The 13447-nt window shown below is 40.1% G+C and overlaps 1 protein-coding gene across 1 annotated transcript in view; it reads right to left on the bottom strand.

The window, feature by feature from the left end:
• Nucleotides 1-13447, bottom strand: part of MBD2 (methyl-CpG binding domain protein 2) — an 86296-nt gene that overhangs the window by 57803 nt on the left and 15046 nt on the right. Inside the window, exon 2 of the mRNA XM_049782155.1 lies at nucleotides 5495-5654. Within this exon, the coding sequence (XP_049638112.1) occupies nucleotides 5495-5654 (160 nt within the window). The remainder of the gene's footprint in view (nucleotides 1-5494; nucleotides 5655-13447) is intronic.

Raw genomic sequence — 13447 nt, 5'->3', positions numbered from 1 at the left:
CTTTTTTAATTTTTGAAACATAATTCAGTCCAATAGTTTTATCTCTAAAACAATCCAAAAAATTTCTAGCAATTTCTAGATATATAAGTTCCCTAAGCACGTTACATTCTGAGACACTGCATGTTTTCCTAACCACTTTTTACCTACACATGGAAAATTTCTTTTGGCATTGTATTGTTAATTTTTCCATCTTTTATTAGGTCATAATTTAGTTTAAGACCACACCAGCAGTGCTCCGCATTGACATCTGGCTCTGTGCTCAGTGATCACTCTTGGTGAGCTTTAAGGAACAAATGGGGATCGAACCCAGATCAGCTGGAGCCAAAGTACTCTGAACTATGGCTCTGGACCCAATTTTTTAATCTTTTAAAACAAATCATAATTAGGTCAAACTAGCTTATGTAACATTTTGTTTCAAATGCATATGGTATTATAAATGGACACCTTTATACACCACACATTGAAAAGAGAATGCTTCACAAATATGCAAGCCCTCCTTGTGCAGGGGCCATGCACTCATCCCTCTGTCATTCTAGCGTGAGTCCATGTACTGAGGAAGCAAGTGGCACTAAATTCTTATCCATCCTACAGAATTTCACCAAACCTTAAAAAAAATCCAAGCTTGCATAATATTTAGCTCTCCAAGTGAAGATTTGTCATATTTACATGTTGATGGACAAAGCTCTAAAAATGCGCAATCTGAGACGGGAATGACTAGAAATATGTGGCTACTCCAATTTATTTTATCTACAACTGAAACTTCAGTCACACTAGCCACAGAGCAAGGACTGGAGAGCACTTCTCGCTGGTAACTAAAATGTTTCCATCATTAAAGAATTTGCTAATGGATAATATGCTACTGAGTAAGTTCTCAGAAAGCTGTTTAAGTATCAACCCAATGTTGGGAACTTCAAGTCTTCTCTAGTTGTTTTTAACAAATCTTTTGGTTTATTTTCATTAATCTAGTGAGTGTTTCAACTCTTCTTTATTAACAGGAGAAATGAATAAATTGGCTAGAAATACTTATGGCAGTAGCAAGAAAGTCATTAAGATATAACTCAGAATGGAACATTCAAGGTAAGACAATAAGACTAAGTTTGAGAAGGACATGAATAAGTACTATAAAAACAGCAGGAAATGTTAGTCAAAAGTTAATTCCCCTGAGCACATCCACCCTAAAATAATAGGGTAATAAAGATCTTTGCAAAGATCTTTAAAAGAGAACTTCCCAACCATATCTTAAGATAGTATCCCTCCAAGTAAAGCTTTAACATGGCATATGTTTAAAACCACAATTTATAATCAATAATTGTAAACTATAATTTAACCTTTTCAAATTTTACTAATTTTTTTTCCACGAAGCAAACATTTCTTACATTACTCAAGTTCTCATTCTGCCAGGTTCAACATAACGATCAGAACAAAAGATCTTCCCCTCACAGTTTCCACATACGGAGATAGTAAAGAGTCCATGGTCTCCATAGAGCTGCCAAATGCCTGACCTACTAGGCTAAGTGGCATGCTATGCTAGTAACTGATTATAACTCACTGTCGATTGTTACTACTAGGTATTTGTAGCAACCTGGTAGTCTCACTCCCCTTATTCTATCTAACCTGAATGCAATTTTTAAAAATATCTTTTCAAAATGATTATTATGTTTTAGTTTCCCTGGAAAAGTTCCCTAATTATATTTTGTTTTATGGGTCACACTCAGCTGTCCTCAGGAGTTACTCCTAGCTCTGCACTCAGGGGTCACTCCTGGTGGACCTTGAGGAACCATATGTGATGCTGAGGACCAAACCCAAACTGGCTGTATACAGGCAAGTGCCTTATCTGCTGTACTTTCACCAGCCCCAACCCAGTGATTTTAAATTCACTAAATAGGAAAAAACTTCAAGATTCCAGTGTCTAATGAATCACTGATTTCCTTCTTGAAGAGAGCAGTCTTCTACTAGATAAGGGCTTAATTTTTTTCAACTTGCAATGCCTTTTCACCCAAAAAAATGAAACACAAGCAAATGCTGCTAGAAATACTTTGGCCTCACCACACATTTGATTTTGATTTTTTGGTCACTATCTGTCCAGAAACCTTTTACTGCTGCCAAATTTTTCATGATTCCCCCAATTGTTACGCAATCCCATATGAGGCCATGACCCACAATTTAAGAAGCTAACCAATGGCTAAGATATGCTGACTTACTACTCTCCAAATGCTCTTGGTTTTAATTCAGAAAGGGATATAGAATTCTCTTCTAAGAACTCCTAACACTATACCCCAATATATCCTTCTGGGTATTATGAAGGCAAATATTTTTTTCTCAAATAATTTGAGGAAAAATAAAAATCACTCATGAACACACTGGCAATTTCCCTACACACACATGAAAGCCGTAAGCACATTAATGTGTCTGACAAACGGGTATTTTCTCCAGAGTCAGGGGCCTGTGACTGCTAGATCCCCACTGGGATAATACTTCTCGTTAGGGAATCTCAGCTTCAGGATCTGTGAGAGGGAGACAGATGACTCACCATTATAAACATTCTGCAAAACCAACTTGACTTAGCTGCTTGCCAATCCCTCTAACTGCCAATATTAATTGGCCAAAAATGTTTTTTTACTTCATAAAGTTGCTCTTACTCCAAAAGAGCTTATTTTTGAAATCAAACCTCCATTTCCTGACTAATTAATATCAAATGGTGCAAAAAGCAAGGCCATGCCCCCCCAAATTCTAACATAAAGACTTTCAAAATGATATGTGGCATATGTATTTATTCAACAAACATTTATAGTCACCACAGACTTCTGGAATTGGGTGGACATTAAATAAAACAAAGATAAGCAAACATTTATTATGTACCTACCTTGTAGGTCTGGACCACAAATACTAAGACTCAGTCCCTGCCCTCACGGAGCTCAGTCTAGCTGAAGCAGACAAGCTTCACTAATGCAACAGTGAAGCAGGAGGGAGGCTGTACAGAAGAGCCGGCTGAACTGGATGGAGAATGCAGGGCATGCTTCAGAGATGGAGGCAATGGAGCTGGGCGTTGGATGGTAGGAGCTCACCAGATGGAGGGGAAGGGGGGAGCGCATTCCAAGCACAGCAAACAGCACATGAGCAAGCAGAGCCTCAAAGCACAAGCCATGATGCAGGATGACACGCAGAGTCCAGCGCAGCTAGAGCAGAGGGTGCACACGAACTAAAGAGATGAATCAGTTGTAGGTTTTTAATGGGTAGTAACTAGCTTTGGGAGAGTGTCTGCATAGCATACTTATGCATAGTTCAACTGCGATTCCTGGTAATGGCAGGCTTTTTTAAGAGCACTGCTTTCAGTTTTTACAGATATTTGAGCCCCTTTTAAAGGCAACTCAGCGGTAAGTTTCCGATAAGCAAATCTTTAATTTCCCCTCTAAATACTGAAAACCTAAAAATTAACTAGATAGTAATTTAGTAATTTTCTTAAGTGAAACCTCACCACTTTTATTGTCTCTATAACACTATGACCCTAATTTTGCTAAGACAAGCTCCCTCTATCCTCCCACTCTTACTTGCAAATAAATTTACTAAAGAACTGTGATTTAAGTTATTGATCACCAAATTTTAGGACTATCATATTTAACACTAATCCCAGCACCAGTGTCTACTCCTTTCACCAGTGTTCCTACCACTCAACACCCAAAGTAGGCTCCTAGTTAAGAACCGAGACAACTTTAGCCTTCCCTTCCCACTCTGACCTCAACAATAACTGCCAAAGTAGCAAGGAAACCAATGCAAGACTATCAATGCAATATATGATAATGCATCTGTCCTACACACCAATTTTTAAGAATTAAACTACTTTAATTAAACTGATAAGGTAAATTCTGAGACCTTTATTAGTAGACCTGAGACCCTGTAGCCTTTAGAAAAAATAAACAGGAGGAAGTGTGGTCAAAGGAATAGCAAGTATGGTCTCCCCAAGAGCCCCACGAGAAGTAATCCCTGAGCACAATCACATGTAAGCCCTGAGGACCACTGAGCATTGCAAAAAAAATGCAGGGGAGAAAGACAGTTTTGGTCTGACTGGCTACCAGGCAACACTGTTCACCAAGATAGGTTGGTGTTTAGGGAGGTCCAAAAGGGAAAGAAAAGAAATTAACGTGGTCAAACACTTCACAAGATTCATGTAAATCCTTAATAATCCCTCAGAGTCATACTACAGGAAATATTTTCATGCCTTAATTTGACAAATGGGAAATCTGAGTCCACAGAGGTTAAGACAACAGCATGAATGAATAGTGGCAAAGCCAGTACATCAAACCAGCTGTCCTACACTGCTATGCAAACTTGTGGTTCCTAAAATGAACAAGGTACTCCACTCCAAAAGGCAAGCAGGTGAAATCGGTCAGAGTCCACAATAGAAAAGTCCTTGCTGTTCCCCTTCCAGCATTTTCAATCAGTGCATCAATGTGGGTACCACACATGTACACAAATAACCGAAACATAGAGGAAGAAAAATTAAGAAAAATATGGATAGAAAAAAATTAGTTGCCCTTCAGGTAAAAAATAAAAACTTTTCTTGGTGAAGATATTGGGAGCCTTATGTTTTTTTGTGTTTGCTTGTTTTAGATTTTTTTTTTTAAAGGGGACACACCTAGCAATGCTCAGGGCTTACTCCTCTGGGTTGTGTGTTCAGGCATTCCTTCAGGTGGAATTCAGAAGACCATATGGGGGCCAGGGATCAAACCTGAATCAGTCACACGGCAAGGCAAGTGCCCTATCCACTATGCACTCTCTCTCCAGCCCAGATATCAAAAGCTTTAATATAATTAAATTATTCTAACAATTTGAATATTATCGTCTGTGAGGCACAGTTCCTGTACAGTGGCACTATCAAATAAGTAGATCAATTAAAAATAAGAGCCAGCAGAAAATTCTCCAATCAGTAAACAGGGATGAGATTCAATCATAAAAGTCATTCTCCTCAGCAATATCAAAAGTCCAAATAAAAACTGGCCATTCAAATCTTAACCTTCACTATCAATAGGGAAGAATATTTGCCACATTAAAATTTCACCTCTTTTTTGTGTAAAAGAAAACTACTTTAACATAAAAAGGGGAGGAGAGTACTAGCATCAATAAATGTATCTTTTAGGGGCTGAGGATGTAGAGGGTGAGAGCATTTGCCTTGAAGGTGCGAGACCCATGGTTCTATCCCCGCTGAAATGCACACGCACATGCACACAAACCTTTTGTAAATAGTGCCAGGGGTCCAAAAGTGTGAGACCTACTGGTCTAGAAAGATAGTGACTTTTTTTTCAACTGTGCACGATTTAAAGTCTATGTTAAGTTCTGCCCATTTCCAAAATGTTAATTATATGTACCGATCAAAACACTCTGCAAGGAGTCCAAAAAGAACCTGGGGATAATCAGACAACCAAAATGACAGTGACAGAATCAGAGTATAAGGAAAGTACTGAAAAGGCTCAGAAGTGCTATCCATAAATTAGCTGACCTTATTTTGATTGAGAGTATCGTTCCGCAGTCTCTGTTTGTTCTTCTGTAGTTTACTAGGCATCATCTTTCCAGTTCTGAAGTCAAAACTGCTAAGGTCAACAGTGTTTCCCAGGTACCTGGCCAACTGCGGTTTGCTTCTGAACTTCTTACCACTCGGACTGGAAAAAAAAGAGAACATCAACTGTACAAAAGACCACAAATAAACCCTCAACTTCTATATAAATCTCTTCTGCATGTGTTTCCTTCTATTCCAAACTATTACTTTACATGGTAATTGGAAAAAAAAATGTTCATGCTTTTAAGAAATTGAAACGTCCCTGTAAATGCTTTTAGCATCCCCTACTATCCTGGAAACCCTGGGAGCATGCAGAAGAGGGCCCTACAGATAATCCCACTAGTCACTCACCACAAATTCCAACATGAACTGCAGATAAGCTTCAAATCTTACCAACTTTCTTCTACAGATTTGTGAAATGCTACTAATTTTTTTTCGTTCGGTACTACAAAACTTCAATGCTGAAAACAGGCAGAAAGAACTTCTGAAGTAATTCTTTCAAAGCCCAAGCATGGACAGGGGCTGGAGGAATCGGAGCATCTGCCTTGGAAGTGCTGATCACCAGTACAAATCCCCTAGACACAAGCTGAGCCTGGGCCTGCAGCCACGCCATGATTTCAATGCCAGGGCTGTGTAAAAAACACAAAGAGGGGTGTGTCCCACTGGACACCAAACTAGAATGATGTGTGAGCACATCTGGCACCAAAGGCCTAACTTATATACTTCCATTATGAAGTACGTGTGCGCCACAACCAGGCAGCATGTGTGTGATCCCTAGTCATCACACCACCAGCAAACAACAAGCGCAAGAGAAGGAAAACATAAAGTCACAATGTCTCCATAGAAGTAGAGGAATCTATGTTACTGCTGGGCTACCTATCTAAAGTCAAACACAATAGAAAAACATTACTCAAATGTTAATATTTAGGGGTCGGAGAGATAGCATGGAGGTCAGGCATTTGCTCTTCATGCAGAAGACCGGTGGTTCAAATCCCGGCATCCCATATGGTCCCCTGAGCCTGCAAGAGTGATTCCTGAGCATAGAGCCAGAAGTAACCCCTGAGCGCTGCCGGGTGTGACCCCCCCCAAAAAAGTTGATATTTAAAGTAGAAAATGAATGTAAGGATTTTAAAATATGTTTATAAAATAAATATATAATATATAATGCTGTATATAATATGTATTTATATGCTTATTTAATACAGTATCACAATATATAATATGTATATATGCATAACATATAATACATTATTATATAATGTTTTATTAGTAAGTTTCTTTAATAGCTTTCACAATGTTTTTCTTTTTTTGAGGGGGACTGCACATAATGGAGCTTGAGATTCACTCCTGCTTTTGCACTTAGGATTGAGTCCTGTGGGACTCAGAGAATCATAAACAGTGCTAGGGATGGAACCTGGGTCAGTCATATACAAAAGCAAGTACCCTACCCACTGTACCATCACCCCAGCTCTAGTCCTTCAGTTGTATATTACCTTAGAAATTTATCAGATTTACTTCTTGTAAGATATACCGTCAGGTTGGGAGGAAAAAAATCACTAAAGTGCCATAAATATACAGAAGGCTAAAGGAAACTAGTGGGGGGGGGGGGGCTGGAGAGACACAGCAAAGGGCTGAGCACATTTGTATGCAAGAATCCCTGACTCAACCTTACACTGCACAGTCCCCCTGTCAACATCCGAACACCCGAACAACACACTGAACCATCAGCAGGGTTCAGCAGATCCCTGCTCTTAAAGCAGAGCCAAGAAGTAGTCCTGGAAACCCCTGGGTGTGCCCCCAAAACCAAACTAAAAGGAAATAAGAACATTAGGGCCCAGTAATGCCGTGCTGCTTAGCATCTGTGGTACCAGGCCTTCTGCGATACAAGGTATGCCAACAAGATCTCTGGATATCTCCCTGGACTTCACATTTTTCCCCAACTTTTTACCATCCTGGGAACCCCAAATTCCGATCTAATATTAATGTTACCTTGGGGCCGGCGAGGTGGCGCTAGAGGTAAGGTGTCTGCCTTGCATGCGCTAGCCAAGGATCAGGACCACGGTTCGATCCCCCAGTGTCCCATATGGTCCCCCTAAGCCAGGGGCAATTTCTGAGCGCTTAGCCAGGAATAACCCCTGAGCACCAAACAGGTGTGGCCCGAGGGGGGGGAAAAAAACGTTACCAGGAATCTGAGTAGCTCAGTGGTAAGCACTAGTTTTCCTGTAAGGGGCCCTGGGTTCAAATCTGAGGGGGGGGGGGGAGTCAGTGTGTTCACTGGGTTTACACTGGAGTTCCACTAACAAATTTACTGTTACCAATATAGAGTCACATTCAGGTCACATAAAGCTTTATATTTCCAGATGAAATAAGCATAAGCGGGCACGGAGAGATAGCACAGCGGTGTTTGCCTTGCAAACAGCCGACCCAGGACCAAAGGTGGTTGGTTCGAATCCCGGTGTCCCATATGGTCCCCCGTGCCTGCCAGGAGCTATTTCTGAGCAGACAGCCAGGAGTCACCCCTGAGCAACGCCGGGTGTGACCCAAAAACCAAAAAAAAGAAAAGAAAAAGAATAAGCATAAGCAACAATCTAGTATAAGACTACTGAATCCTTAAAGCTCAGTGAAAATGTAATGTATGAAGCTGTGATCCTTCAATCCCTATTAGAAATAATGGTTCCAACCAGAAAGTTCTACTTCATTCCAACAATTCTTTTATAGTTTGGGGTCCACACCCACCAGTGCTCAGGAGACTTCTATGCAATGTAAGGGATGGATCATGGACATTCTGCATTGCAAAGCATGCCCTCAGCCTGTGTGCTTTCTCTCCGCTCTCAGTACAACCCTAGATAAACTCCCTGAAGCATCAAACAACTAGAAACTACCATGCCACCTTCACCTTAGTTTTGGGGGTCATATTCATTGGTATCTGGAAATAATGTGCTGGGAGCTGAACCGATGCTTCCGCATACAAAGAATGAGCTCCAGTTCTTTGAGCTATCTCCCCCATCACCACAGTGTCACTTTTTAAAACTATCAAATATATATATATATAACCATCAAACATGATTTATGTAGTGCAAATTATTTGTAGAGTATGGCTATATAGCTGCACAAAGTGACTTTTTTCATAGCAAGAAACTAGGTTGAACACTAAATAATAAAAATTTTTACTTGCAGACAAAAGAGAATGGTAAACTATGGTTTTTCTGTTGTTGTCTGTTTGCTTTTGGGCCACACTAATGTACTCAGAGAGCTTACTTCCTGCTCTGTGCTCAGGAATGCAAGATAATTAGCACCTTACCTACTGTACAATTTGCTCCTGTCCTAAATTCTATGCTTTCTTAGAAATCTGTACTACATAGAATTTTTAAAATTGATGGGGCCAGAGAGATAGCATGGAAGCAAGGCGTTTGCCTCTCATGCAGAAGATCGGTGGTTCGAATTCCGGCATCCCATATGGTCCCCTGAGCCTGCCAGGAGGGATTTCTGAGCATAGAGCCAGGAGTAACTCCTGAACGCTGCCGGGTGTGACCCAAAAACAAAAACAAAAACAAAAACAAACAAACAAAAAAAAAAGCTTTTAAAATTGAACTGAAAATATTCTTATTGTTATCCTATTACAGAACCCAAAAAATGAAGTACTATAAGACCCAATTAATTTGAAGACTGTATGACAGTAATCCTAATAGTAATAGGAACAATACTAATATAACACATATAATTAATTTAAGCTGGAATAGCCATAAAAATATTTCACATAATAAGATATTCAGGTTTCTCACAAGCAAAACCTAAACCTCATAAACTATTCAACTTCAAAAACTACACATAGAGGGGCTGGAGCGGTGGCACATGTGGTAGGGTATTTGCCTTGCAAGTGACTAACCTAGGATGGTTCAATCCCCCAACATCCCATATGGTCCCCCAAGCCAGGAGCGATTTTTCTGAGCATAGAGCCAGGAATAACCCCAGAGCATCACCAGGTGTGGCCCAGAAACCAAATAAATAAATATATAAACAAACAAAAATATAAACTACATGTCCGGACCATAGCAATAGCATAGTGGTAGGGCATTTGCCTTGCATGCGGCTGATCCAGGATGGACCTCAGTTCCATCCCTGGCATCTCATATGGTCCCCCAAGCCTGCCAGGAGGGATTTCTGAGTGCAGAGCCAAGAGTGATCCCTGAGCATCACTGGGTGTGCCCCCCCCCCAATAAATAAATAAAAATACTACATGTAGGCCATCACTCCAACAGAAAAGTTGCTCAGCTCTTCCACACCAGTAAAGATAATGGCTGCGATACTTCCCAGCTAGTCTGGTCCCAGTTAATACCTGTGGAATACTTAAAAAAAGGATGGGGGGGGGGGGTCCCCTTCCTGCATGAACTATGGCAGTAAACACTACACCCTACACCCTCTGACTGTAACAACCTGCTTCACATCTTAACCTTAACAAACTGCCAGGCTGCCAAATATGTTTCAGAATTGTAAATTCTGGACCTAATGAAAACCTCAATATTTTCTGTATTGTCAGCTTAATACTACCAACAGGAAGATATAAAGTATCTCCCAAGCTCAGTTAGCCTAAATAGCAACACAGAAGGCTCAAGGAGCAACAACCACAGCCCAATAAATCTTTGGATTTATTTACTTTAGTACCACTATGGAGAGATGTAACAATCATTTCAAATAGACCTGGGTTTAGCTAAGTTTTGATGATTCCATTTGCCTTTGTGTTGTAATAAGCAATACGATGCAAGTGATCTGGTTTTGGCATTGGGTGGGAGACTGGGGAGAATATAAAGGGAAGGTCACAGTGGTGATGGAATTGGTGTATAATGCCTGTAACAACTCTATTAAGGACAACTTAATCACAGTGTTAATAAAAACTTAGGGGCGAAATTACATGTATAAGGGAAGGAATATAAAATGAAGGATCCTCTGAAAAATAAGATGATGATTCTCAATCAGTTATCCCACTAAGAAGATCTCATTTACAATTATAAAAAAAAAAAAAAAGCTGGACTGCCAACAAATCTCCAGATGATAATACAAGCAACTTCCAGTGCTGCCAGCGGGATAGCATAATGGGAAAGTCTCTTGCCTTCCACAAGGCCAATCTGGATTTGATCCCTGACCAGGAATGACAGTTGTGTGTCCCCAAAACAAACAGGAAAAAAAATGTATATATACCATATTTTTTGTACCATAACATGTACCCCCCCCCAAGATGGGGGGATGTCTGTGTCTCATGAAAAAATGCAGCCTGGAGCTGAAGCCTGAGTGCAGGAGAGGAAAACATCGACTAACCACTTCACATGCACAGTGTTACACCCCCTTTATTGCACAGACATATCACACAATATGAGCAATCTGGCTAACACACTTTCACCATTACATATAAGAGCTTTTGTTTAAAACTATTTGACCACTGCTGTGACTTTTTTTTATATATTAACAAAAAAGTATTTAAAATTTTTTATTTTCTGATGTAAAAAAAGTTAGGTAAATGTATTTAACCAGCTGTGGTAATATACTGTAAATATACTTCAGCCTCACACTTAGGCTGGTTGTTCCCAACTGATGTCTCCTGACAGCATCTTGCATTGTACCATTTGCTTTAGAATATTTTTTTTCTTGTTTTCCTTGTCTAAAAACTATGTGTGTTTTATGGTCAGGTGCATCTTATAGAGGAAAAAATACAGTATATATACAAGCAATTTCCACCAAAAACGATAAGCATTGCTATTCTTGCTAGAATGCTAAGTAAGAGAGTCTTTCGTTTGCTTGTTTGATTTGGATGCCACACCCAGTGGCACTTGGGGTGACTAACTCCTGGCTGCACTCAGAAATCCCTCCTGGAAGGGCCAGAGTAATAGCACAGCAGTAGGGCCTTTGCCTTGTATGCAACGACCAGGGTTCAATCCCCAGCATCCCATATGGTCCGAGGGATTTCTGAGCACAGAACCAGGAATAACCTGAGCACCACTGGGTATGCCCCTTCCGCCCCTTTTCCCCGAAAAAAGAAATCACTCCTGACAGGCTCAAGAACCATATGGAATGCAAGGGATCAAACCAAGGTAGGCTGTGCTATCGCTCTGGCCCCAACAAAGCCATTTTTTGAAAGACTCAATTGAGAAATTTCATTAATCCTGCATCAAGAAGTCTCTTATTAACCAGCTGATATACCAGATAACTAGTCAGAAAACAGATTAACTAGAGCCTCATTATGCCTTTACTCTGCAGAACAAAATATTAGAGACAAATTTTAGAAACTCTTCCCCCCAATTTAAGGAACTCCACCTAGAACTGAAAGTAAAAAGCTATACATAGTAAATGATTGCAACTTAACAGAGCCTAAAATAATTTCTGTACTTACTGATTTTACAATCAAATGGAAAGAATTGGTCAAGATCAGATATACTCTACCAAAAAACTAAATTAGCAAAGAAAAATAGCAGAAATTTTGACAACCGCCATATATAAACAACAGGTGGAGTAACATATGGTATCCAGGTTCAGAGAAAGCATAGAGTAACGAGCAGCACAGAGTAAGGTCCCCTGGGCAGAGCCAAAGAATGATGCCACACAGTTAGAAGTATGTCCTGAGCAGCACTGAGTATGACCCCAAAACTGAAAAAAATAGAAAACTGGTTTCCAGTCATTCATGCCAAATTGCTGCACACTGTCTTAAAATTTTAATTTTTTTTTTTTACGTTTCCCACCCCCCCAAAATTTTAATTTTGTAGAGCATCGATATACGATAGCTACAAAGAGCAAACACAATGCTGTCTGCACTACAACGATCAATGATGCAATTTTTCTTTTCTATAACTGCTGCTCCATAACCATTTTCTTTTCTGTAATTGCTACTTTCAGTGCAAAGTACCAATGGCTACTCCAGGGATTTTAAGACGGTTCTTTGCAGGAGATGGCTAAAGGGCAAGGCCCAAGGGAATGGCTATCAGGAATTCTGCTGGCAGAGAGAACATCCACACTGAAGCAAAATGGCCCAGGAAGTGGTGGGAAGAAAAGCCAGTCAGTTTCCCAACTTCCTTGGCATATTACCATCCCTTTTCAGGAAATCAGTGGGTGCCTCCCCGGAAAAAAAAAAAAAAAAAAAAAAAAACGTTCTTTATGCAAACAGGCAGAAAGCACCCTCCCCAATTGCACCCAGGCACCCACTCCCCATCATTTTCAGCACCTCTCCACCAGGGAAACTATGGGAAAACCAGAGTAAGAAAAAAAGAAAATGCAGTCACTGGAGTCCCATTCTTTTTCCCCCAAAATGACTAAATAATTTGTCTATTGTCTACAGTGGCTGCTCTGGATTCTGGTCTCAAACACAGTAGGAGAGAATGTGAGGAGTGTGAATTTTATTCTAAAAACATTTGAATTATAGCATAAAGAAATTTTTCTAAACTCTAATAAAGGGTATTAGTCATTTTCAATTTCCTCTGCTACCAGTATTTCATGTTCCAACACACACATACACACACACACACACACACACACACACACACACACACACACACACTCACACAAATTCCTCCCAATCTGGTAGCTACGTCAATCCTGAACCAACTTCTACCCAAGGAACATCCTTCAATGAAATCTTCTTTGTTTTTTGTTTATTTGTTTTGGGGCCACATCCAGAGGCGTTCAGCCATTACTCCTGGCTCAGAAATCGCTCCTCGAAGGCTTGGGGTACTATATGAAGATTGAACCCAGGTCTGGCCCAGTTCGGCCTCGTGCAAGGCAAATTCTACCGCTGTGCTACCACTCTGGACTCTTAAATAAAATTTTCAAACATGTATTACAACTCCATAGGATATTTAAGAACAAATGCATCACTTGAACTGTTTCCTCTCAACTGATTTAACCTGTTTAAAG

Source organism: Suncus etruscus, chromosome 10, assembly GCF_024139225.1.
Source record: "Suncus etruscus isolate mSunEtr1 chromosome 10, mSunEtr1.pri.cur, whole genome shotgun sequence".
Lineage (NCBI taxonomy): Eukaryota > Metazoa > Chordata > Mammalia > Eulipotyphla > Soricidae > Suncus > Suncus etruscus.
The sequence above is the reverse complement of the archived record's forward strand: the minus strand, read 5'-3'. Positions and strand labels throughout refer to the sequence as shown.